General features: G+C 37.7%; 1 protein-coding gene across 13 annotated transcripts in view; it reads right to left on the bottom strand.

Moving 5' to 3' along the window:
- ANKAR (ankyrin and armadillo repeat containing) overlaps window positions 1-23631 on the bottom strand; it is an 81913-nt gene that overhangs the window by 51879 nt on the left and 6403 nt on the right. For 11 of the 13 annotated variants that reach the window (XM_054679994.2, XM_054679995.2, XM_063791331.1 and 8 more), the window contains exons 3-7: window positions 14292-14729; window positions 11819-11982; window positions 11060-11163; window positions 9077-9257; window positions 7868-8087 (exon numbers count right to left, since the gene is read on the bottom strand). In XM_054679994.2, coding sequence (XP_054535969.1) covers window positions 7868-8087; window positions 9077-9257; window positions 11060-11163; window positions 11819-11982; window positions 14292-14729 — 1107 coding nt within the window. The remainder of the gene's footprint in view (window positions 1-7867; window positions 8088-9076; window positions 9258-11059; window positions 11164-11818; window positions 11983-14291; window positions 14730-23631) is intronic. The other 2 variants (XM_063791334.1, XM_063791335.1) reach the window with 1 other exon arrangement.

The raw sequence follows: 23631 nt of genomic DNA, 5'->3' as shown, positions 1-23631 counted from the left end.
GGAGAATCGCTTGAGCCTGGGAGGCGGAGGTTGTAGTGAGCAGAGATCATGCCACTGCACTCCAGCCTGGGCAATAGAGCGAGACTCCATCTCAAAAAAAAAAAAAAAAATCCCAATAATGGGAGTTACTGGGTAAAACTGTATAATTATCAACAGCATCATTATTACTGGTAATATATATTGCCAAATTATTCTCCCAAAGCATAATAGCAATTCATACCTTTACTACCTGATATGGTTTGGCTCTGTGTCCCCACCCAAATCTCATCTCGAGTTGTAATCCCCGCATGTCGAGGGAGAGAGGTAACTGGATCATGAGGGCAGTTCCCCTATGCTGTTCTCATGATAGTGAGTGAATTCTCACTAAAGTCCAACTGTCATTTTTCAATTCTCATCTTACTTATTTCTCAGTAGTATTTTACACCATTGACCACTTCTTCCTATTTAAAATAATTTCTTCCCTTGGCTTTTGTGATATCACACTCCCAATTTTTGTCCAACCCTACTGGTTACACCTTGGCAGTCTCCTTTGGAACCTTCTCATTGTCCTAATATCCAAATGAACTTTAAGGCTCAATCTTGGGCCTTTTTCTCTTCTTAGTGGCTTTGCTTACCATATACAACTTGATGACTCCAAGGATTATGTCTCTAGATCTGATTTCTTCTGATTTGCAGATCTATATCTTTGACATCTTGTAAAGCATCTTCACACATCCCCTCAAACTTAATGTATTCAAAATTGAACTACTATCCTTCCCTCCAAACCTGGTTCTCTTTTATTGCTTCCTAAATCAGTGAGAGATATGATGATCCAGCCAGTTGTACAGACCACAAATCTGGAAGACTCTTTGGCACCTCCCTCTTATTTCCTTCTCCATAACCAGCCCATCACCAAGTCTAAAAATCTCTAGAACCCATCTCTACCACCACCACCATCCTAATCCAAGCCATAATCATCTCCCAACTGCTATCCCCATCTTGTTTTGCCCTTATCCAACCCAGTTTTTCAAAACATAAATCTGATCTTTTCATCTCCTTGTTCAATGGCTTCTCAAGGCCATCTGATTATGAGGAACAGTGACAGGATCCACTGGCTCCAACTTAACTTGAAGCACCAGCTACAACTACCTTCTTCATCTACCTCCCAATAAAACCATGCATACCTTGTTCTCCTCATTCTGGCTTTCTTGTAGCTCCCCAAATGTAGCATAATCACATGCCCCAGGTTACCCAGGAAAGTACTGGTCAATGTCTGTTGCACTAGCATAATTATTAATAGTGCCCTTTCACTTTCAAGTCTCCCTGATTTGAATGATGAGTTATCTGGTCACCCTGGACTATTCCTGCTCTCTGACACCTTCCTTCTCCCAAACAATTCCTCCCTTACCGATCTAGCTAACTCCTAATCATTTCTCAGTTTAAAAGATATTTCCTCAGTGAACCACTGTTTTCATTAAATCTCTCCCATCAGAAACTTCCAGTGTCCTCCTACCTGCCTTCATAGTGGGAGCTTGATATTATAGCCTTAATAGTCTATAAAATCTGACTCAAATCTATTTATTTAAAATTATTGTTTAGTCTTCCAGTTTCTGGTCCGGCATTTAAGGAGCTTAGAAGTTACCACTTCATCCTAACAACAAGTAAAAAGCTGAACCAACCCTAAAGAAATCAACAGCCCTTAAGTTTGTCAGAGAAGTGAGGTAATGGGCAAACTGATACCCTCAAAATTGGAGAGACAAATGGATTCAGAGAATCATAACTCAGTAGAGCAGAAACTCACAAGCAGAAACTTCCTAAGGAATCATTACTGGAGTAAGAAAACCTTAACATTAATTCATAATCGCTAGAAGCTCAATGTGGACAAGTATGAGAGTTAAAAACTCTAGAAGGATCCATCATAGTGGGGCCCCATGCTCTCATGTGTTTTACCTCTAGGAGTTTTATCAAGTCCTCACAGTGAATATTGAAGAAAAATCCCCTCATACTTCCAGCAAGGGGAGGGAGAAAAGGAACCATTTTGAAATACTCCAGGGCATTCTGTTCTTAACAAGACCTGCTCTCAAGAGAAACTACTTTACCAGAGCCTAACCTATTGGGCTTTTATCAGACCCTAACCTGCTGGGGTTTTATCAGAACCTAACCTACCTAGGCAAGGGAAATGCCCAACTCCAGTCCCCTCTAACCATCCTGCCTGGCCTAGGGGACACGGGGAGAGGACTGAGAAGCACTGGTGAATTTCAAAGTACAGGGACGCAGGCTCACCAAGAGACTGAGATATAATCATAGGATGATAGAATGCTTCTCCCCCATACCTTACCATCACATTATTAAAGCCCTATTAAATATAGTTTCTTTTACCCAATACATCAAGTTCAGCTATCAAGAAAAATTTAGAAGGCATATTTAAAAAGCAAAAAACACAGTTTAAAGAGACAGAGCAAGCATCGGAACCAGACATGGTAGGGATGTTGGAATGATCAGACAGGGAATTTAGAACTATGATTAATATGCTAAGAGTTCTAATGGATAAAGTAGCCTGCAAGAACAGATGGGCAATGTAAACAGAGAGATGGAAATCCTAAGAAAGAACCAAAATGACATGCTACAGATAAAAAACACTGTAGAAGAAATGAAGAATGCCATTAATGAGCTTATAAAGAGATTAGACGCAGCAGAGGAAGAAATCTCTAATCCTGAAGATGTATCAGTAGAAACCTCCAGGCCAAGGCACAGTGGCTCACTCCTGTAATCCCAGCACTTTGGGAAGCCAAGGTGGGAGGATTCCTTGAGCCCAAGAGTCTGAAACCAGCCTGGGCAACATAGTGAGACCTCAACTCTACAAAAAAATAAACAAAATTAGCCAGGCATGGTGGCATGGGCCTGTAGTCCCAGCTACTTGGGAGGCTGAGGTGAGAGGGTCACTTGAGTGCAGGAGGTAGAGGCTGGAGTAAGCTAAGATCATGCCACCGCACTCCAGCCTGGGCAATAAATACCCTGTCTCAAAAATAAAAATAAAAATAAATTAAAAAGTCTAGGGGGAAAAAAGAACAGAAAGAGAGAAAGGAAAAGAAGAAATATTTAAAACAATAATGATTGATAATTTTTCCATATTAATGTGACATATCAAACCACAGATTTGGTAAGCTCAGAGAACACCAAGCCAAATAAATGTCAAAGCAAACAAAAAACTACACCGAGGCATATCATTTCCAAATTACAGAAAAACAAAGATAAAGAAAATAATCCTATTTACTGCAGCACTATTCACAATAGCAAAGATTTGGAAGCAACCTAAGTGTCCATCAACAGATGAGTGGATAGAGAAAATTTATCCATTCAGATGGATACACAATGGAGTAGTATTCAGCCATGAAAAAGAATGAGATCCTATCATTTGCAACAACATGGATGGAATTGGAGGTCATTATGTTAAGTGAAATAAGTCAGGCAAAGAAAGACAAACTTTGCCTGTTCTCACTTATTTGTGGGAGCTAAAAATTAAAACAATTGAACTCATGGAGATACAGAGTATAATGATGGTTACCAGAGGCTGGGAAGGGTAGTGGGGGGAAGTGGGGATAGTTAATGGGTACAAAATAGAAAGAATAGATAAGACCTAGTATTTGCTAGCACAACAAGGTGACTATAGTAAAAAAAATTAATTTATATTTTAACATAACTAAAAGAGTATAACTGGATTATATGTAACACAAATAAAGGATAAATGCTTGAGGTGATGGATACTCTACTCTGATGTGATTATTATGCATTGCATGCCTGTATCAAAAAAATCTCATGTACTCCAAGTATATATGCCTACTATGTACACACAGAAATTAAAAATTATTTTAAAAAGAAAACAATCCTAAAAGAAGCCAGAGGAAAACAAATTACTAATAGAGAAGCAAAAATAAGAATTATACCCAAGTTCTCCTCAGAAACTATGCAAGCAGGAAGTGTGCGGAGGAAAATAAAGTGTTGAGATAATGGAACCACTAACCTAGAATTCTGTAACCTGTAAGATTATCCTTCAAAAGTGAATGAGGAATAAAGACTTTCTCAAACAAAAATTGAGGGAGTTTGCCACCAGTAGACCTGCCTTGCAAGGCATGTTAAAAGAAGTTGTCCAAAGAGAAGAAAAATGATATAGGTCAGAAACTTACATAACATAAAGGAAGGAAGAGCATCAGAGAATAAAAAAAAAATGAAGGTCAAGTAAAATGTTTCTTTGTCTTAATTGAGCTAACAGAGAACAGTTTGTTCAAAATAACATTATCAGGCCCGGTGCAGTGGCTCACGCCTGTAATCTCAGCACTTTGGGAGGCCGAGGTGGGTGGATCACTTGAGGTTAGGAGTTCAAGACCAGCCTGGCCAACATGGTGAAACCCTGTCTCTACTAAAAATACAAAACATATACGGTGTAGTGGTGCACATCTGTAATCCCAGCTACATGGGAGGCTGAGGTGGGAGAATCGCTTGAACCCGGGGGCCGGGAGGCGGAAGTTGCAGTGAGCCAAAATCGCACCACTGCACTCCAGCCTCGGCAGCAGAGCAAGATTCCATCTCAAAATAAGTAAATAAATAATAACATTATCAACAAAGGGTTTGAATATATAGATACTTATATGTGCTTATGCATAAGTGAAATGAATGACATTTATGAAATGAATGACATATATATGCTTATGCACAAGTGAAATGAGTAAATGAATGATAGGTGGGAAGACTTAGGAATATTTTGTTATTATAAGGTACTTACACTACAGGTGAAGTGGCTTAGTGTTATCTGAAAGTAGACTTGGAATAATTGTAAATGAATGTGGTAAACTCTAGGGCAATCACTAATAAAAATGTAAAAAGAAATATAATGAATATGCGAAGATAGGAGAAAAAAACCCTAAAAAGGAGAAGGAAGCTGATAAGCTGGCTGAGGAGCATTAATCATGAGGGGCCCTTGTGGCAAACTAAGCACTTGTCCTCTATACTGTCCCTCTCCTTGCCTCTAATCTGAAAAACTTTGGTTTTCTGTGTAGAATACCTTAGAGCCTTAATTGAAGACATGTTCTGTTTGAAGAGTATTTAAGGTTTCCAATAAAATGTACACCCCTCAAGAAAAATTTCCTGAGCACCTATGAAGGCCAAGCGTTTTTCTGGGTGTTAGGAAACGGTGGCTAACAAAACAGACCAAATCCTTGTCCTTTATGGAGCTTTATATTCAAGTGAGGGAGACTAACTATAAATAAATTTATATAAGGTAGCCATAAGTGATACTTAGAAAAGAAAAAGAGAGAGCAATAATGTAGGAGGCACACTATTGTTACTCAACTGGAAATTTCTACAGGGCGGATGGGACAGGTAAGCTTCCTTTTTTCCCGCTCCAGGTCCACTCACCTCCTTTACCACCCTGGCTCTCCTGCACCTGCAGAAAAAGCAACCTGTGTCCTCTGGCTCCTTGTCAGTACCTGCCAATGGATAGCTCTGGCAGGAGATTGGAGGAGGAAGAATGAGGTCGGGCTCCCTCTCTGAGGTCATCTCAGGTTTGCTGTGCTCCTCCTCTAATGGAAGATGGCCAGTTTGAGTAACTATCCCCTCCCCCTTGACAATTCAGGTCGTTGTACGTAATTTCTTTAAAACAAAAGCCTTTTTGAATTCTCTTATACAGAGTATGAAGGTATAGCCTCTTAAATATAGACAAAGAAAGTATAACCTCTTAACATTTTGTTTTTCTCCATATCCAACATTGAGGTTAGGCCTACTACCTCAGTCAAAAACGACTCATTCCTCAGACCTCACAGATTGTTACTGCCACTAGATGGCAGCATATCTAATTTATATTATAATAACTTTTTTTTTTTTAAGTTGTAGAAACCACTTGTGGGCCTGAATTTATAAAAAATAAAGGTGACAGCAAATTCCACAGGAAAAAAAAGAGGAAACTCCCCAAACTGAAGAGGAATACCAATAAATAACTATGAGTAGAAAGTAATTTATGCTTCAAAATGAATACAAAACATCATTATGCAACATTCTGATGCAACAGTATTTTAGAGATTATATACTATAAGAAAAGTTCTAATACATGCAATAGCTTTTTTAAATGCACCAAATACTTTATTTATGTCTTACCATTTCTTTCCTTTTTTACTTCTACTTTGGATGACTCTGTTTTAAAAGGGAATGCGCATAGAAGTATGATCATTAATATACAGCGGTTTCCTAAGTTGTTCAAGAAGACTCATATGAATAAGAACAAAATGACTATGTAGATGTATCTGGCAAGATTACATCGAACAGTGTTGAGAATAACTTTTGGTCAAGTCATCCAGGCATGTCATATGCACCTGACAACACATGAAAAGCAGACCTGGAAACTCTGCCCCCCAAATGGCTGCTTAAAACTCACAGGTGGGACAATTTTGTGTTGGTTAAGCAAATATTGGAAGTAGAGTACTATGTTTTCCACACGTCAAAATCTACCTAATTCTCAGCAAATGGAAACTCAAGCAGTCAGAGGGCGCATGAGAAACTTTTAATTTACCAAAGACTTTTTCCACACTAAAAAAGGCTTAAAGTAATACATCTTTAAATAGTGTTACCTATTGCATTTAAATGTGATTGAATTGTGTCTTATTTTAATTAGGTTCATTATGTATTATGTATTGAATATTTTCAGTAACAGAAGAATCTGAATATCAAAACATTTTAATCATACTGATAGAGTACAGAATTTATGGATATTCAATATGGTTAAAGCAAAACATTTTGTTTTGGTGTCTGTAAAAATTTAACATAGCTTATTAAGATAGCCGACTTCATTAAATATAAAATCACCACTTCTTATTGCCAATATTGTTGCATTGGCCATTCCTGACAATTTACATATATATGTACATATATATGTGTAACCTCAAACTCCTGGGCTCAAGCAATCTTCCTGCTTCAGCCTCTCAAAGTAGCTAGGACTACAGGCGTGTACCACCAAGCCTGGCTAAGTTTTTTTTTTAATTTTATGGGCGGGGGGTCTCATTATGCTGCCCGGGCTCATCTTGAACTCCTAGTCTCAAGTGATCCTCCAGCCTCAGCCTCCCAAAGTGTTGGCATGACAGTAGTGAGCCACTACACCTGCCCCTGACAATTTATCTATATTTTCCTTTCCAGTTATGGAGGGCCACCAATTTCATTTTCAACTTTGTTTTTATTCTAGCTAAATTTATTTCAATGATTATAAAATATCCATGCATATTTAATAATCACAAAAATAGCTTTTAAAGTTTAAATGAGGTTAACCTTAAAGGGGCTATTAATTCTAAACATTATTATTATAAAGAAATTTTTTGTTATTAAATGTAATGTAAACATATGTAATATAAAGAAACTATTCCCTGTTTGAGGATCCTGGAATAAAGAATGATTGTTCTACTGGGACCTGACAGTCATATCTATTGCTGTTCTCTGAATTTCTATAGTATATCAGTGTATATTAATTTTGCCAGTGCTTATCAAATGATATCCTGCCTTCACCCATCCATGCATTAACTCAACAAATATTTTCTGAGCAACCATTAAGCCACACTTTCATCTGGACATTAGTATACCACAGCAAATAAAGTAGGCTAGATCTGTGCCCTCTTACAGAGCTTATACTCAAATGAAGGAGACACAATGAGCAAATATAAAACCATATAAGCTAGCTATAAGTGATACTTAAAAAACTAAAAGAAGCCTTTCTTAGATAAATGAAACAAAAACCTCAACTTTGCTCTAGTTAATACCAAATTTTAACCTGCTCTAAAATCAACATGGATTCCTAATGCTGAGTAAGGGTAAATAAAATAACAACATTTTAGGTTAAAAAACTTTATGGTACCTTGGCTGAATGTAACAAAGCGCCTCTGGTTGACCTTGAAGTTAGCATTGCACAGTTGACATATAATAGAAACTCTGTTGTGCAGGGCAGCATGATGAAAAATAGTATAACCTGCTTCATCTGAAACACTGATTGTTGAGCTTGAGGTTTTACGGCTAAATGTATGGAAAACTGCAGACAACCCTCTTTCAACAGCGGACTTCATACCAAATGGAATACTCTAAAATTAAGAAGGCCAGAATCAGTTTATCAAAATGCACCTAAAGTTTGGTTTAAGGAAAAAAATACATGAAGTGTATTAACAGAATCACATGAATGCTGTTAAAATTAAGTAGAATTTTCACAAGATCCATGCATGGAAAGTTTCTTACTGGATAATGATTAAAGTAGTTAGAGCTATAAGCAAATATTAAGAATTTAAAAAATATTTTGGGGAATTTTTTTATTATTAATTTTTTTCTAAAATATTTTAAAAGCAAATGGAGATCATTGGGTTCCTTCTCTGATTTAAGAAAAACCTAATTTAGAAGTCTAGAAATTTGAAATATATAGCTATAGAAATACAGTTTGTCATCCAAAGGTAAAAATGTCACCTTCTTTAGACATTCTGACTAATATTTAAAAATTCAACTACCAAATTTTTGAGGTTTTAATTTGTGGACGTGAAAACAAATAAATGGAAAGTAAATACCAGTCTAACCTTTGAAGCTGGTGAGCTTCTTTGCTCAGTTCCAGAAGCTGTACTTCAAGGCTTGTTGAAACAGATGCGGAGATTTGACGATGCTAGGTCTGCTCTTTAGGTTTTAGTTCCCAGGACTGAAGCCTGGCTCTGCCATTTACTATATGATTTGTGAAAGATCCCTCTCTACACCTCAAATTTCTCATTTGTATAACGGAAATGATAATAATAGAACTAGTCGTACCTTAAAAGAGTTCATTGATTTATAATATTGCCTAACATACAAAATAAGCAATCAATACGTATAAGCCATTATTGAGATTAATTACAATCCAGTGCATTAACAGGTACTCTGCCAGAAATTTATAATCCAGAATTGTATAGCCTTTCAGCTACTAAAATGTGGCATTTTATTTCATATTGAAGACTTTAACCTATTATTATCCCTAGGATAAACATCTGTTTGAGACACATACTTATCAATAATACATAACTTCATATACTAAATTATGTGGTAGTCACTGAAATACCTTGCATTTCATAGCTCTTTTGAAACCAAGTTTTTTCTTAAATTGTTCATGTAATTGAGCATCTGTCAGTGGAAGTCTTTTCAGTCTCAGATTGTTCACTATTTCATTTATGGCTCCCCACCACTGTGTCTTATATAGTTGCTGATAGAAAGTTTCTAGTTCAAAATAGATCACATAGTAGCTATAAAAAATAAAAAAAGATGTTTCTCTAACTTTGAAGTGATTTGCTACTTCTCTTTCTATGCTGGCAAAACTTTTATTTTTCTGTAACAATTAAATACAAAATGGTAGTTTAAATTGTAGTCAACTGTAAGTATATTAATAACATAGTTATCAACTATTATTAATCAAGTCTTTATATAAAAATACCTTCTTCAGATTGTATTGACTCTGTCCTTTCCATGTCAGTGATCTGGGGCAATGTCTAAAAGCTCCTGGAAGGCCTAACTCTGGCTGAAGTTCTAGGTCATCTAACTGTCTGCTTACCTACCTCTTATTCTTTTAAGCTAATTATGTCTATATCTGGCTCCTCGAGAGTTTACCTTGAATGTAATATGGAATGATGCTTTGGGCAATGGCTCCTTGGCTTTTACTCACTGCAGCAGTGGACTAGAGAAACCCCCCTCCTACCAGGTCCCTGGAACATAGGTGGGGCTTGAAACAGCCCTGATCCCTATCATTCTGGAATGGAAAATTGATAAAATTTTGAGTAACTCTGTTCCCTGGGTTTGCTTATCATCACAGGTGAGGGAAAACGGCGACCTTCCTCCCCTTCCCCCCATGAGGTACCTACCCTTCCCATGCCCGGATTTCAGCGGTGAATACTTCAGCTGCTGACCTACCTCTGTCAGTGGGACACCTCTTAATATTACCTGGGTTTCTCCTCCAAATGCAACTATTTATTGCTGTAAATACAGTATTCTTTTTTCTTGAGACAAGGTCTTACTCTGTTGCCAAGGCTGGAGCACAGTGGCACAATCATGGTTCACTTCAGCCTCGACCTCTCAGGCTCAAGTGATCCTCCCACCTCAGCCTCCTGGGTAGGTGTGACTACAGGCATGTGCCACCTAGCCTGGCTAGCTTTTAAATTTTTTGTAGAGATAGGGTCTTATGGACAGGCATGGTGGCTCATGCCTGTAATCCCAGCACTTTGGGAGGCTGACGTGGGCAGATCACTTGAGGTCAGGAGTTCGAGACCAGCCTGACCAACATGGCAAAACCTCTTCTCTACTAAAAATACAAAAATTAGCCAGGCATGGTGGCGCATGCCTGTAATCCTAGCTACTCAGGAGGCTGAGGCAGGGGAATCACTTGAACCTAGGAGGTGTAGGTTGCAGTGAGCCAAGATTGCACCACTGCACTCCAGCCTGGGTGACAGAGCAAGACTCTGTCTCAAAAACAAACAAACAGAAACAAAGATAGGGTCTTACTATGGTGCCCAGTCTGGTCTCGAACTCCTAGGCTGAAGCGATTCTCCCACCTCAATTACTATTCTCCAAAGTTCCAGACTTGGTCCTATCCTCCCAACTGCTTGCATGTCTTAAAAGCAAAAAAACGAACCAACAAGCAAAACTTCCTTATTTGTTTTTAAATCTTTGCCTCTAATTAAAATGTTTCCTCTGAGCTCTACTTCCCATATTTCCAAATTTCAGTGTCCGATATTTAAAAATCCAAGAACCACAACACATAAAAGACAAATAGGCTGAGATTTGATCCCCATCTCTACCCCTATTTAACCACTCTGTTAATTATAAGAACTAATTACAAGCTCTAAGGATTGTTACACAGACTATATCAAATACATGAAGTAATAACTATAACATTTAATATTTTGTTGAGTCCATAAGTCATTCATGGTGGTTATTGTTGTGGAATCGCCATTGTAAAGGTTTAAATTAACCTTTGCATTTTGTCATTTTCTTTGTTCTCTACTAACTTGCAATAAATTGTAGTTAATGTCAGTAATTAGTGAAAGCTCCTTACCTTTTTCCATGAAATTCCATGACTGGTATTGAGTAATATTCTTTATATCCTGAATCTTCTATAAATGTATTAGCAGCACAATCTCGTATTTTTTCTAAATTTTTCTAAAATATGAGTTATGTTACTAAAGACATATCCTTAGACACATCTAAACAATTATAAGAATTCTTTGTATGAAAGAGTATACATGTAAATGACAAATTTTAAATTTACTATTCCAGAAGACCCAGATAGCAGCTGAATATATCTAATCCTTACTTTGAGAATGAGGAAAAAATACAAAAGGAAAGACATATAGTATACAGAAGGTAGAAAAGCAATAACAATTGAAATGTAGAATTTTTATACTAAATTCCAGGTGAAGAATTACTGTTCCAAAATTTTAAAGGATCTCTGTTCTAATCCTGATTCTTTGAGGACAATGGAAGAATGTGTACTGAGTGTCCAGAGATTTCTACTGCACTCTTTGGTTACCTATTCTGGGACAAATATAGTCCATTAGAAGTCTTTAAATTCTGTGAGGATGATAGATGTACCTAGCTTATTTATAATTTTATCTCAGATATCCAACACAATACCTTACATATATCTGCACTTAATTCATTGATGTTAAAATAATGTATGAAAAAATTATTGAGTTATGAGAATAATCATTTGGAGAGCTGTCGAGTGCCTGTACCAACAGAGGCTCTTTTTGGTTGGAGAATAGGATAAAAGAGTTGTGAAATGATAAATTGTCTAAGGAATGATCATTTAAACCTGAAAATCTTCCAAGGCATTCTCAATTGAAGGGGTGCTGATATCAAATTCAATTCCTCCATGAACATGAAAATATTGATTCTCTTTGTAGTGAAAATTCTGGCATTTAAAATCTCTTCCATAAATAAATGGAGGCAATTCTCGCTCTGTCTTGACCTTGTCATCTCCAAAAATGAAAACAAATTTTTATTTAAAAAGTGAACAGCACATAAAGTCATATTTTAAGAGATCTAGCTTCTCATTCACGTAAACAAAGTAAGAAAATTCCAGATGAAATTAAAATCTTGGCAATTACAGTGCATAAAATTATTTATGCTGTTAATGTATATAAATAGTTTAACATTAAAATATATTTTTGAGCATGCACAGTGCCTCATGCCTATAATCCCAGCATTTTGAGAGGCTGAGGAGAGCGGATCGCTTGAGCCTAGAAGTTCAAGACCAGTCTGGGCAACATGGTGAAACCCCGTCTCTACTAAAAACACAAAAACTAGCTGGATATGGTGGCACACGCATGTAATCCCAGTTACTTGGGAGGCTGAGGTGAGAGGATCGCTTGAGCCCAGGAGGTAAAACCTGCAGTGAGCTGAGATCATGCCACTCCACTCCGGCTGGGTGACAGAGTGACACCCTGTCTCAAATACATATATTACAGTGCCAATACTGCCCTCAGTTAATTACTGTTTATATATTATATATAGCTCTCTCTCAAATATATACATATATATCTCAAATATATACATATATATGTATGTATATATACAATATATTTATATTTTGAGCACTTTCTGTAGTTTTATTGTACAGACATTTCAAAAGTATGCTCAAAACATTGTTCCAGTTCTTGATTTATTGTAAGTGAGCTCAAGATTAGTATCTTACTCCCAATTATAAGAAAGGACCAGAAACTCTGTGCCTAAGAGAATCTTTGTTTAATATACAAAAACTTATCTCAGCTAGTTTAGGTAAAAGGAGACATTATAAAGAAGCAGATGAGTATATCTCACATACAAAAATAACCATCCCATATTTCTGGAAAGTAATGAAACTACACAGATAACTTATTTTTAAAAATAATTTTCTCTCCCGGGCGCGGCGGCTCATGCCTGTAATCCCAGCACTCTGGGAGGCCGAGGCGGGTGGATCACCTGAGGTCAGGAGTCCGAGACCAGCTTGGCCAACATAGTGAAACCTTGTCTCTACTAAAAACAGAAAAATTAGCTGGGCATGGTGGCGGGTGGCTGTAATCCCAGCTACTTGGGAGGCTGAGACAGGAGAATCGCTTGAACCCGGGAGGTGGAGGTTGCAGTGAGTCGAGATCGTGCCACTGCACTCCAGCCTGTGCGACAGAGCAAGACTCTGCCTCAAAAAAAATTTCTTTTCTCAAATTCCAGCAAAGACTAGGTTTTTTCAATATTTTGACTGGTTAGTAGAATATGGTTTAATCAACATAAGGGACATAATGTATTTTGAGAAATATAAAAGGTAAAGAAAAGTACAAATAATAATATACACTATAGACCCTGATCTCAACACCTAGAATTAACTATTAACATTAGTCATATTTGCTTCCCATAGTTTAAGTAATAAGATATTGCAGATATAGCTAACATTCTCTTTAAGCAAGTCCCTCCTACTACACATGCTCCCCACCACCCAAGAGCCATGCCCTGTCATAATTCCATTTCTAATAGTTCACAGATATTGAATTCTCATGATACAAACTTTCACTAAAACACAGCACCTGAATTATCATGATACAAACTTTCACTAAAGGATTTGCAAAATTTCTGCTGAAAATTTGCCATCTGAATAGAAAGCCCATTATAATAAGCCTACATGCTTGGAAAGCAATGAAAATGTATAAATTGTGTGCTAATCAGTGTTGAATGAAGAGTTTATACTGAAGTCCCATCAAATTCCATTAATCATGGCCTGTTTCAGTTCTCTATTCTCTTACATTGCTCTATTTGTTTATTAAAGTGCCAATACTGCCCTCATTTAATTACTGTAGTTGTAATATGTTTCAATCTATTTTTCAGAAATGAAAGACCATTAATAACCCCTTGCTGCTCTATATTAATTTTAGAGTAAGTGTTGTATACTTCAATGAAAAATATGATCAGGATTTTGAATAGAAGTACACTGAATTTATAGAGTAATTTGAATGAGATATGATACATTCACAGTGTTTTCCCATCATGGATATGGCATATTTCCCTATTCATACAGAACTTATTTTAACTTACTTTAAATCTTTCAGTAGCCCTTATAATTGGTATAAATATATACAAAGTACTATATACATACACTGAGTGTTTTTAATTACATTAGAGACATTAAATTGTTTGTTTTCTCTAACAGGTTATAGGTAGGTTACTGCCTGCACCCATATACTAGAAACAAAATTGCATTTAAACATATATTTAATATATACCTATATTTTATATTTGATTTGTGGTGATACTCTTACCTGAAAAAGGCTGAAGCAGACTACTTAAATATGGAACTTTCATTTTCTTCTTTAAACTCAGTAGAAATGGAATCAGAAAACATATTAACTTTAGGTATCCTATCCCTCTTCTGATATCTTTTTTCTTCTCAAAGTGTTTTTGAATAATCTTTTTTTGAAGATATAATCTTTGCTGTAGTCTCTGGTAGGTACAGATATCAAGATAATCCTGGTTATATTTTATAGCATTAGTAAGCCAATAGCCTGTTTCAAATATAAAGACATTTTCATACTGTTGAATTTGTGTGGTACTGAATGTTAACTTTAGCATAATATTTTCAGCATATTTCATAAATACAGCTGTTTCTTCAGGGCTATTGGGATCATATGTTGGATCTTCATTCACGTCTTCATCATAGATTTCATTAAAGTCTGGATCCTTTGTAATATCAGTCAAACCTTCATGATAAAAAAGGAAAATTTTAGATAGTGAAAATTTCATATTTGGCTTCTGGATAAATACAGAAGATTGAACACAGGATTTTATCGTGAAATCCTACTATCACGACAGTAAAGGAAAAATTAGATGCTGTAAACCAAATATATAATTCTAAGCACCCCCTACAACTGACTGAACAGACCCGTTTTGGGCAAGGGAACCCCAGAGAAACCTTAAAAACTAAGTTCTTGGCCATGATGGGATGGGAGGTCAGACATGCCTCATTATACCCCTTTCCTTTTGTGGTTTAGACACAATAACTGACCAGCATTAATGTTAAAATACAGATCATAAGACTGACAGAACAGACTCTTTGTGGCAATAAGATACCAAACTATAAAGAAAACCTAGGGCCGTGCCAGGCAATGGTGAAGTCACAAACCCCTCTACTTAAAGAATAAACTATGTTCTAACTGCCACAAGGTTTTTCTTTTTTCTCTAACAGTTAAACAAACACTGTCCTCAAGATAAGCAATTTTAAAAGAATTACGGCCCGCTCACCAACAGATGCTGAATAACTGATCTTCCTGTCCCCCACGCCGTAATTAGAGCTTTGACTGGACAAGAGACTGATTTCAGTAACTTTCTCCTCATAAGACTACTGACCACGATGTGGTTCTGGCCTGTTTACAGAGGCTGTACACGTGAATGCCTTCAAGTCCCTGCTTCACTTTCTGACGTATAATAAGGGCCTAATTGTAATGCATTTATATGTTAAGTCTCCACCCCAAAGTGAACATGGATCATATGTAACGTGCATGTTTGTTCAATACGCATGTTAGAACCCACTTCATGAATGTTCATAGCTCTTCCTATAACTTGTTACATATCTATACCTGAATATGTATACTTGGCCAAACAGTTCAGCTTAAATTCCTGTCTTGCTCCTCTCTTCCTCGAAATGCCTGTCAGAATGGCCAGCTTGAAGACTGTAACCCTTTATAAGAAATATACAGATTCACTGCAATCCATATCAAAATAGCAGTCACTGTTCTTCATAGAAATAGAAAAAAAATCCTAAATATATATATGAAACCACGAAAGATCCAGAATAGCCAGTCATCCTGAGCAAAAAGAACAAAACTGGAGGAATTACATTACCTGACTTCAAAGTATATTGCAGAGTGATAGTCACCCAAACTGCATCGTACTGGCATAAAAACAGATGCATAGACCAAAGGAGGTCAGAGAACTCAGAAACAAATCCATACTTATACAATGAACTCATTTTCAACAAAGGTGCCAAGAACATATGCTGGGGAAAGAACAGTCTCTTCAATAAATGGCGCTGGGAAAACTGGATATCCACGTATAGAAGAATAAAACTAGACCCCTATCTCTCACCATATACAAACATCAAATCAAAATGGATTAAATACTTAAATCTAAGACCTCAAACTACAAAACTACTAAAAAAAAATTGGGTAAACTTTCCAGGATATCAGTCTGGACAAAGATTTGTTGAGTAATACCTCACAAGCACATTCTGCAACCCAAGCAAAAATGGACAAATGGGATCACATCAACTTAAAAAGCTTCTACATAGCAAAGGAAACAATCAACAAAGTGAAGAGACAACCCACAGAATGGGAGAAAATATTTGCAAACTATCTATCCAACAAGGGCTTAATAACCAGACTATATAAGGAGGTCAAACAATTCTACAGGAAAAAATTCTAATCTGATTTAAAAATAGGCAAAAGATCTGAATAGACTTTTCTCAAAAGGAGACATACACATGTCAAACAGGCATATGAAAAGGTGTTCAACATCTCTGATCATCAGAGAAATGCAAATCAAAACTATAATAAGATATCATCTTACCCCAGTTAAAATGGCCTTTATCCAAAAGACAGGCAAAAATGAATGCTGGCAGGATGTGGAGAAAAGGGAACCCTAGTACACTGTTGGTGGGAATGTAAACTAGTACAGCCACTGTGGAGAACAGTTTGGAGGTTTCTCAAAAAACTAAAAATATAGCTACCGTATGATACAGCAATCCCACTGCTGGGTATAAACGCAAAAGAAAGGAAATCGGAATATCAAAGGGTATCTGCACTCCCACGTTTGTTGCAGCACTGTTCGTAATAATCAAGATTTGGAAGCAACCTAAGTGTCCATCAACAGATGAATGGATAAAGAAAAAGTGGTACATATACACAATGGAGTACTATTCAGCCATGAGATTCTGTCATTTGCAACAACTTTGATGAAACTGGAGGACATTATGTTAAATGAAATAAGCCATGCACAGAAAGACAAACTTTGCATATTCTCACTTATTTGTGGAAACTAAAAATTAAAACAATTGACCTCATGGAAATAGAGATGGTTACCAGAAGCTGGGAAAGGTGGCAGGGAATGGTGGGGCAGGAGGGAAGTGGGGATAATTAATGGATACAAAAATATAGTTAGATAGAATGAATAAGATCTAGTATTTGACAACACAACAAGGTGACTACAGTCAATAATTTATTGTACATTTAAAAACACTAAAAGAGTTTTTAAACTAATTGGATTGTCTGTAACACAAAGAAAGGATAAATGTGTGAGGTGAAGGATACTCCATTTACCCTGATGTGATTATTAGGCATTGTATGCCTGTGTGAAAATATCTCATAAATATATATACCTGCTATGTACCCGCAAAAATTTAAAATAATTCAAAAAAAGAAAGAGTCTCGTTTCCAAATTTATAAATCTCGTGATTCTTAAGTTAACATTGCCAATAAAACTGTGTAAGATAAAAGCAGACAGATGAGTAGGTTACTAAGGAAAGTGAATACAGATACAATATAAGTCCCAGCTTTGATCAAGAAAATATGAAACAACAAGAAAACGTGATTTTTCTTTAACCAGGGTATCAGCTTCTCACTTGGGCCAAAAGCATAGTTTGTTTTTTCAGGCTAGTACTATCAATTTCTTTTTTTTTTTTTTTTTTTTTTTTGCCAATAAGAAGCTAGACATGCATAATAAACAAAGAACCTGCCAGCTAAGTAATCATCATTTAATAAATAAGAATTAAAAGTTGATTTTACTCTATCAAAAAATGACAAATTTCCTGTGCTACATTTTCTTGCCATTTACAAAGAAATTGAGGACTTTCTTCTTGTCAAATAGTCTTTTTAAGATAGTTATATCTACAATGTTACCCTTAATTTAGGCTTGAGAAAACTGCTTGTAGTCGTAAGACATGACTGTAGAAAATGTGGCGTTTGTTTGTAATATATATGCTCTAAAGTGTAAATGATATGTCAATGTGTCCCCTCCTTTCTTTTTCTTTTTTCTTTCTCAAATCTTTTTTTTAAAAAGGCCAGAATACTCTTGGGTTTTTAAAATGGCCACTATAATTCATCTCTTTTCTGCAAAATAGTTAGATAAATTACAAAGAAATGAAAGGGATTCTGGCAGTTTAAAGAAGTCTAAAAAGCCAGAGGGATTGTTGATAGCACTAAAACCTCATGGCTTGGGGTGGCTGGGAGCCAACAAAAACCACAAGAAGCCTTAGAGACTGAAAGCATTATGTGGAGGCTGTGAAGGACAGGCCATGGTGCAAGAATTTTTTTAAAAGAAAAGGTGTAGTGAGATCCCTAGATCATCTTCCCCAGATAGCACAGCCCTTCTCCTCTTCCTCACTAAAAGGGTACAAAGCACAGCTGAGGGTTGGGAGGAGCAGTTGTGCTGAAAACTAGTTAAATGAGAGTCTGAGTGCTGAACCAAGATATCCACAGTTCAGCACTTCCCCTCCTTTGGCCCCAGACTCACAGCCCTCCCTCCAAGCAGGATACTGGAGGAAACAGACCTGCAGATACAACATCTGGGGGACAGGCTTCCCAGTGGAATGTCAGGGGTTCCTGCTCATCACTCTACGGTGAAGTCTGCCAGCGTTCCTGCCTCACTCCTAAATGAAAACAAGCAGCAAGGATCGCCAGGCAGGTGAGGAGAGCCTCTCAGATGAAAGAAGCACTGGAATTACTGGGCCAGGGGCAGGGAGGGGTGCTAAAGGAAGGTGAAGTGGGCTTAAAGCAATGAGTTCTGACAAAAGGAAGAGGATGAAGTTATCAAGAGAGACATCTCTAAGGAAAAAATGGAACTTCATATCCTATTTTTTTTATCAAGAAGAGTTCAATATTTCCCTTTGAAAGACTGGAACTGAATTAGTAGTAAGTACATGGAAAAGTTAGCTACTTGAAAAAAAAAAAACACGATTGTTCATATCATGAAAAATAATGTTCCCTGAATCAAGGACCAGAAGCAAAAAAAAAAGAAAAAGAAAGTTATTAAAGAAAGGAAATGTCCCAGCCGGGACAACATAGTGACATAGTAAGACCTATCTCTACAAAAAATAAAAAACAAAAAAATTAGCTGGGCATGGTGGCAAGTTCCCGTAGTCCCAGTTACTCAGGAGGCTGAGGCAGGAAGATCACTTGAGCCCAGGAGTCTGAGGCTGCAATGAGCTGAGATCATGCCACTGCATTCAAGCCTGGGTGACAGAGTAAGAGCTTGTCCCTTTAAAAAAAAAATTCAAAAAACAAAGTGCACATTATGTAAATTAGCTGGAAGGAATATGTACAGTCATAGGAAAGTAAATAATAAAAAAGAATTTAATAAAAAATTGGATCAAATGAAATTTGGAGGATGAGGGGAATGAGGGGAAACAAAAGTTTCCACAGCTTTAACCTCTATTTTTTTTTTTTTTTTTTTTTTTTTTTTGAGACAGGGTCTCTGTCACCCAGGCTGGAGTGTAGTGGTATGATCTTGGCTCACTGCAGCAGCCTCAACCTCCTGGGCTCAAGTGATCTTCCCACCTCAGCCTCCTGAGCATCTGGGGCTACAGGCGTGCACCACCATGCCTGGCTAATTTTTGTATATTTTGTAGAGCCTGGTCTCGAACTCCTGAGCTAAAGCGAACCACCTACCTCGGCCTCCTCAAGTGTTAGAATTACAAGTGTGAGCCACTGTGCCCAACCAATTCCCTTATATTCTATTATTACCCATTTAATTTCTGTATGTATTGAAAGTTTACTATAAGTCATGCACTGTATAAGGTGCTGAGAATTTAAAATCAAACCAAAAAAGACACAATTTTCTGTGCTCTCAAGAAGGAGCTTAATGTCTAATAAGGAAGAAAGAAATGAAGCCAATAATTTCAATTCAAAATACAAAGTATTTTTCTGTGCACAGATAAGAGTCCAAATAGAGGAGGCGGTATCTGAATCAAGTCTCAAAAAATGAGTAGCAATAACCCTAGGAAGAATGTGGACGAGTGGTGTGGGGTGAACAGGAAGAAGGCATTCCAGATAAAGGACAGGGAATGAACAGAGAAAAAAACAACCCAACTCACATTACTCGCTTGTGATAATAAATAAGTTCCCATTTTTTCTCAATATTTCTATTAAAAGTTCCCTTCTCCTATTTTGCTATCATGAGATGTTTTCTTCTTTCCTTCCATCCTCCTAGCCTTCCGGAAAGAGCTCTTCTAAGAATTTATGAATTAGATGAAGGGATCCACCCTAACTAAAATGCCTGCTGAGAAAACTGGGTAACATGGCCAGATTTTTGGTGTGCTCTATTCTCTACTATTGCTACTGTTTTTAAAGAATGATGTTGCTGGTGGTTTGTAGAGTGCAAAGCTATGTGAGAGATAAAGGTTAACTTGGCCAAGACGGATTCCCAGCAGTCTGCCCTCTGAAAAAGAGTTGGCTTTCTGCACAATTCCTTGGAAATCCACTGTAGCACAGTGTTTAAGGTAATCACATGGTCAGTTCCAAGGTGTGAACACAGTTTCCCAGTCATGCCAACAGAGGAGCTGCTGTTTTCCCAAACGTGAATGGTGATGTAACAACTTACACTGCTGCTAGCTTGACACCATGTACCTGCAATTACAAAGCTTGGACACCAGCTCTCTGATCATGCCAGGGGAGAGGTGGTACACTCCCTCAATCTCTAACACTAAGCTTGGAAGAAAGGGCTGCAGCCAAGTTTCCATGAGTCACACTGTGTATCAGACACCTTTTGTTCCCTACCTCACATCCTTTCAGACCACATTTTTAAACTGTAGTTTTTGCTCCATACAGACTTGACCTGACTGTACCTTGCCTCAAGTGCACCACAGGATTATTTTTGCCCTGAGGCTTCTCTGCCACTGCTGTTAGACTCCTGATGGAACCCATCCAGCCATTCTGGTGTAGGAACAAATCTGAAAGCATGAGCGAGTTAACCCTCCATTCAAACTTTGGCTAATGAGAGACAGCAGCCAGTGGATACACTTTTCCCTCATCTATCCTGTCTTAATCATTTAGAGCTACTATAAGAAAAAAGCACAGACTGGGTAGTTTATAAAGAATAGAAAATTATTTCTCACAGCTGTAAAGGCTGGGATATCCAAGATCAAGTTAGATGTGGTGTCTGATGAGGACCCATTCCCTGGTTCATAGACGGTACCTTCTTGCTGTATCCGTACAGGGTGGGAGGGACAAGGCAGCTCTCTGGGGCCTCTTTTATAAGGGCATTAATCCCATTCATGAGGGGTCTGCCTTTATGAACTAATCACCCTCCAATGGTCCCATGTCCTAATGCCATTGGTGATTAGGTTTCAACATTTGAATTTTGGGGAGACATAAACATTCAGACCATAGCACATCCCTTAGGCTGGCAATTCTGCAGTGTATTCTATATGACTCCTCAGAATGTCCCAGCAAAATAAATTCCAATTGCCCAAGTGGTGAAAAAGCTCAACAGCACATTCTTGGGTTGATGCTCCCTCCTTTTCTATTCACTTTCCCTGTCCCTCACTCCTGTTCCTTGGAATCATTTCTCAAAAACTAACTTGACTCATGTCCTTGTTTCTGATGCAATTTGGAGTGTAACCTAGGCTAAAACATCTTGCTATTGTATCCTGTCCTCTGACCTGATGCTTCTTTAATCATGTAGCATAAAAGCCCTGTAGCCCAATGGTTCAGGTCCCTTTCTTAGAGTCTGACCATTGGCCCTGTAGGATTTCACAGTGGTGCTCCAGGTGTGGTGCATGATGGGGAAACTTGTGCCTATTCCTGCTACCGCCACCGTGAGATTCCCCCTACAAACTACTTCAGTAGGTCTAGTATGTATGCTGGTGGTCATTTACCATTGCTTGCACCACACATTGTTGAAGTTTCTGAAGCAGACACCCAATGTGCAGTGGAGAGAGAAAAAAATATTTCTACTAGGTGTAATGCTCATCTTTTTTTCTTTTTTTTTTCCTAAAAGATGGGGGTCTCACTATGTTTCCCAGGCTGCAGAGTGGTGGTTATTCACAGGTGCAAACATAACACACTACAGCCTCGAACTCTTGGCCTCAAGTAATTCTCCTGCCTCAGCCTCCTGAGTAGCTGGGAATAAAGATACCTTCCACCATGCATGGTTTTGATGCTCATCTTTGATTGGCCAGGAGCCAACAGTATTAAGCACTCTATTGTAAACACACCCAGCACTATCCCCAGGCACATGATAGCAGAGTGACTGGATTTGTTAAGGTTCCCAGCCTCATTTATGAACAATTTTAAAAAGGTTTGAGGCAGAGAGCAGTCAGAATGCTGTTGCAGTGGAAAAGGGTGTTCTGTACTACAGTGTTGCAGTAGAGATAAGCCAAAGTAGATGATTTTGAGAGATATTTTAAAAGTAGAATCACAAAACTCAAGACATAAGTTTCATATCAGGAAAGCACTGATATTTAGCTAATATGCAACAATAACAGCACATTGTTAAAATACTGAACCCTCAATTGCAAACTGAATTGCTGCAGCCCCAAGCTCATTGAATACCTCCCTCCCCAGGGATCACCTGAAAAGCTCCATGATCCAGAAAAGGGTAAATATGACAAGCAGGAGGTCTCTGAGACCCTGCTCCAGCATTATGGCTGATGTCCATTCTGATTGCTCAGTGCCAATACTGTGCTGGTGGTTAAGTGTTTTGAGTATCACCCCTGAAAATGTAGGTGTAGAAAGCAGACAGCATTAGTCTTTTGGTGCTCTCTGTTTCCACCTACAACTTGATTAGAATGTTCCTACGTGTCTCTGATCCCCTTACCAGGTGCACCATTGCAAGGGAATCCTCATAAAGGGTGGCAACCTCAGATATGACACACAGATGTGTGAAATAGACCAGATCCTGGGCCATGAAGTGGCTTGATGTAGCTAACTTTGTCATCAAGTAAGCAAGAGCCCTCTTCCCTTAGTTACACAACAGGACCTGTGCTCCTTCCTGCCATGATCAGGTCTCTATTGGTGCTCTAACTGGATGATCCAAAGGCTCTTGTGGCTTTAACATGTGGATGATTAATCAATATGTATCTAACCTTTATCACTTTCTAGAATTTGACTTCTATACTGAAAGTTTCCATCTAGATATCTGAATCTAAAAAGAGCTTGTTGTTTCTTTACCAGTTTGGCATATGCCCATTCAGAATGATGGCTCATCAGTCCCACGTCCTCTCAAATGAGAGCCTCAGGTAAATTTGTAAAAAGGGAAACAAAAGTAAACACAATTTCGTCAGAAATGTCAAGGCTCTACCGCTGTTGGAAACTACCACCCACTCTTGCTGATCCTTAACCTCCATGGACCTCAGATCTTCACAAAGCTCTTGGCATCACCTTGATCCAGATAAATTACCTTTAAATTTAAAAAATGGCTTAACATTCTCCAAGACAGATCATATGATAGGTCACAAAACAAGTCTCAATTAATTTAAGAAAATCAAAATTATATCAAGTATCCTCTCAGACCACAGTGGAATAAACTGGAAATTAACTCCAAAAGGAACCCGCAAAACTATATAAACACACGGAAATGAAATAATCTGCTCCAGAATGATCTTTGGGTCAA

Source organism: Pan troglodytes, chromosome 13, assembly GCF_028858775.2.
Source record: "Pan troglodytes isolate AG18354 chromosome 13, NHGRI_mPanTro3-v2.0_pri, whole genome shotgun sequence".
Classification (NCBI taxonomy): domain Eukaryota; kingdom Metazoa; phylum Chordata; class Mammalia; order Primates; family Hominidae; genus Pan; species Pan troglodytes.
Note: the sequence above shows the minus strand (reverse complement) of the source record. Positions and strands in the feature narration are given on the sequence as shown.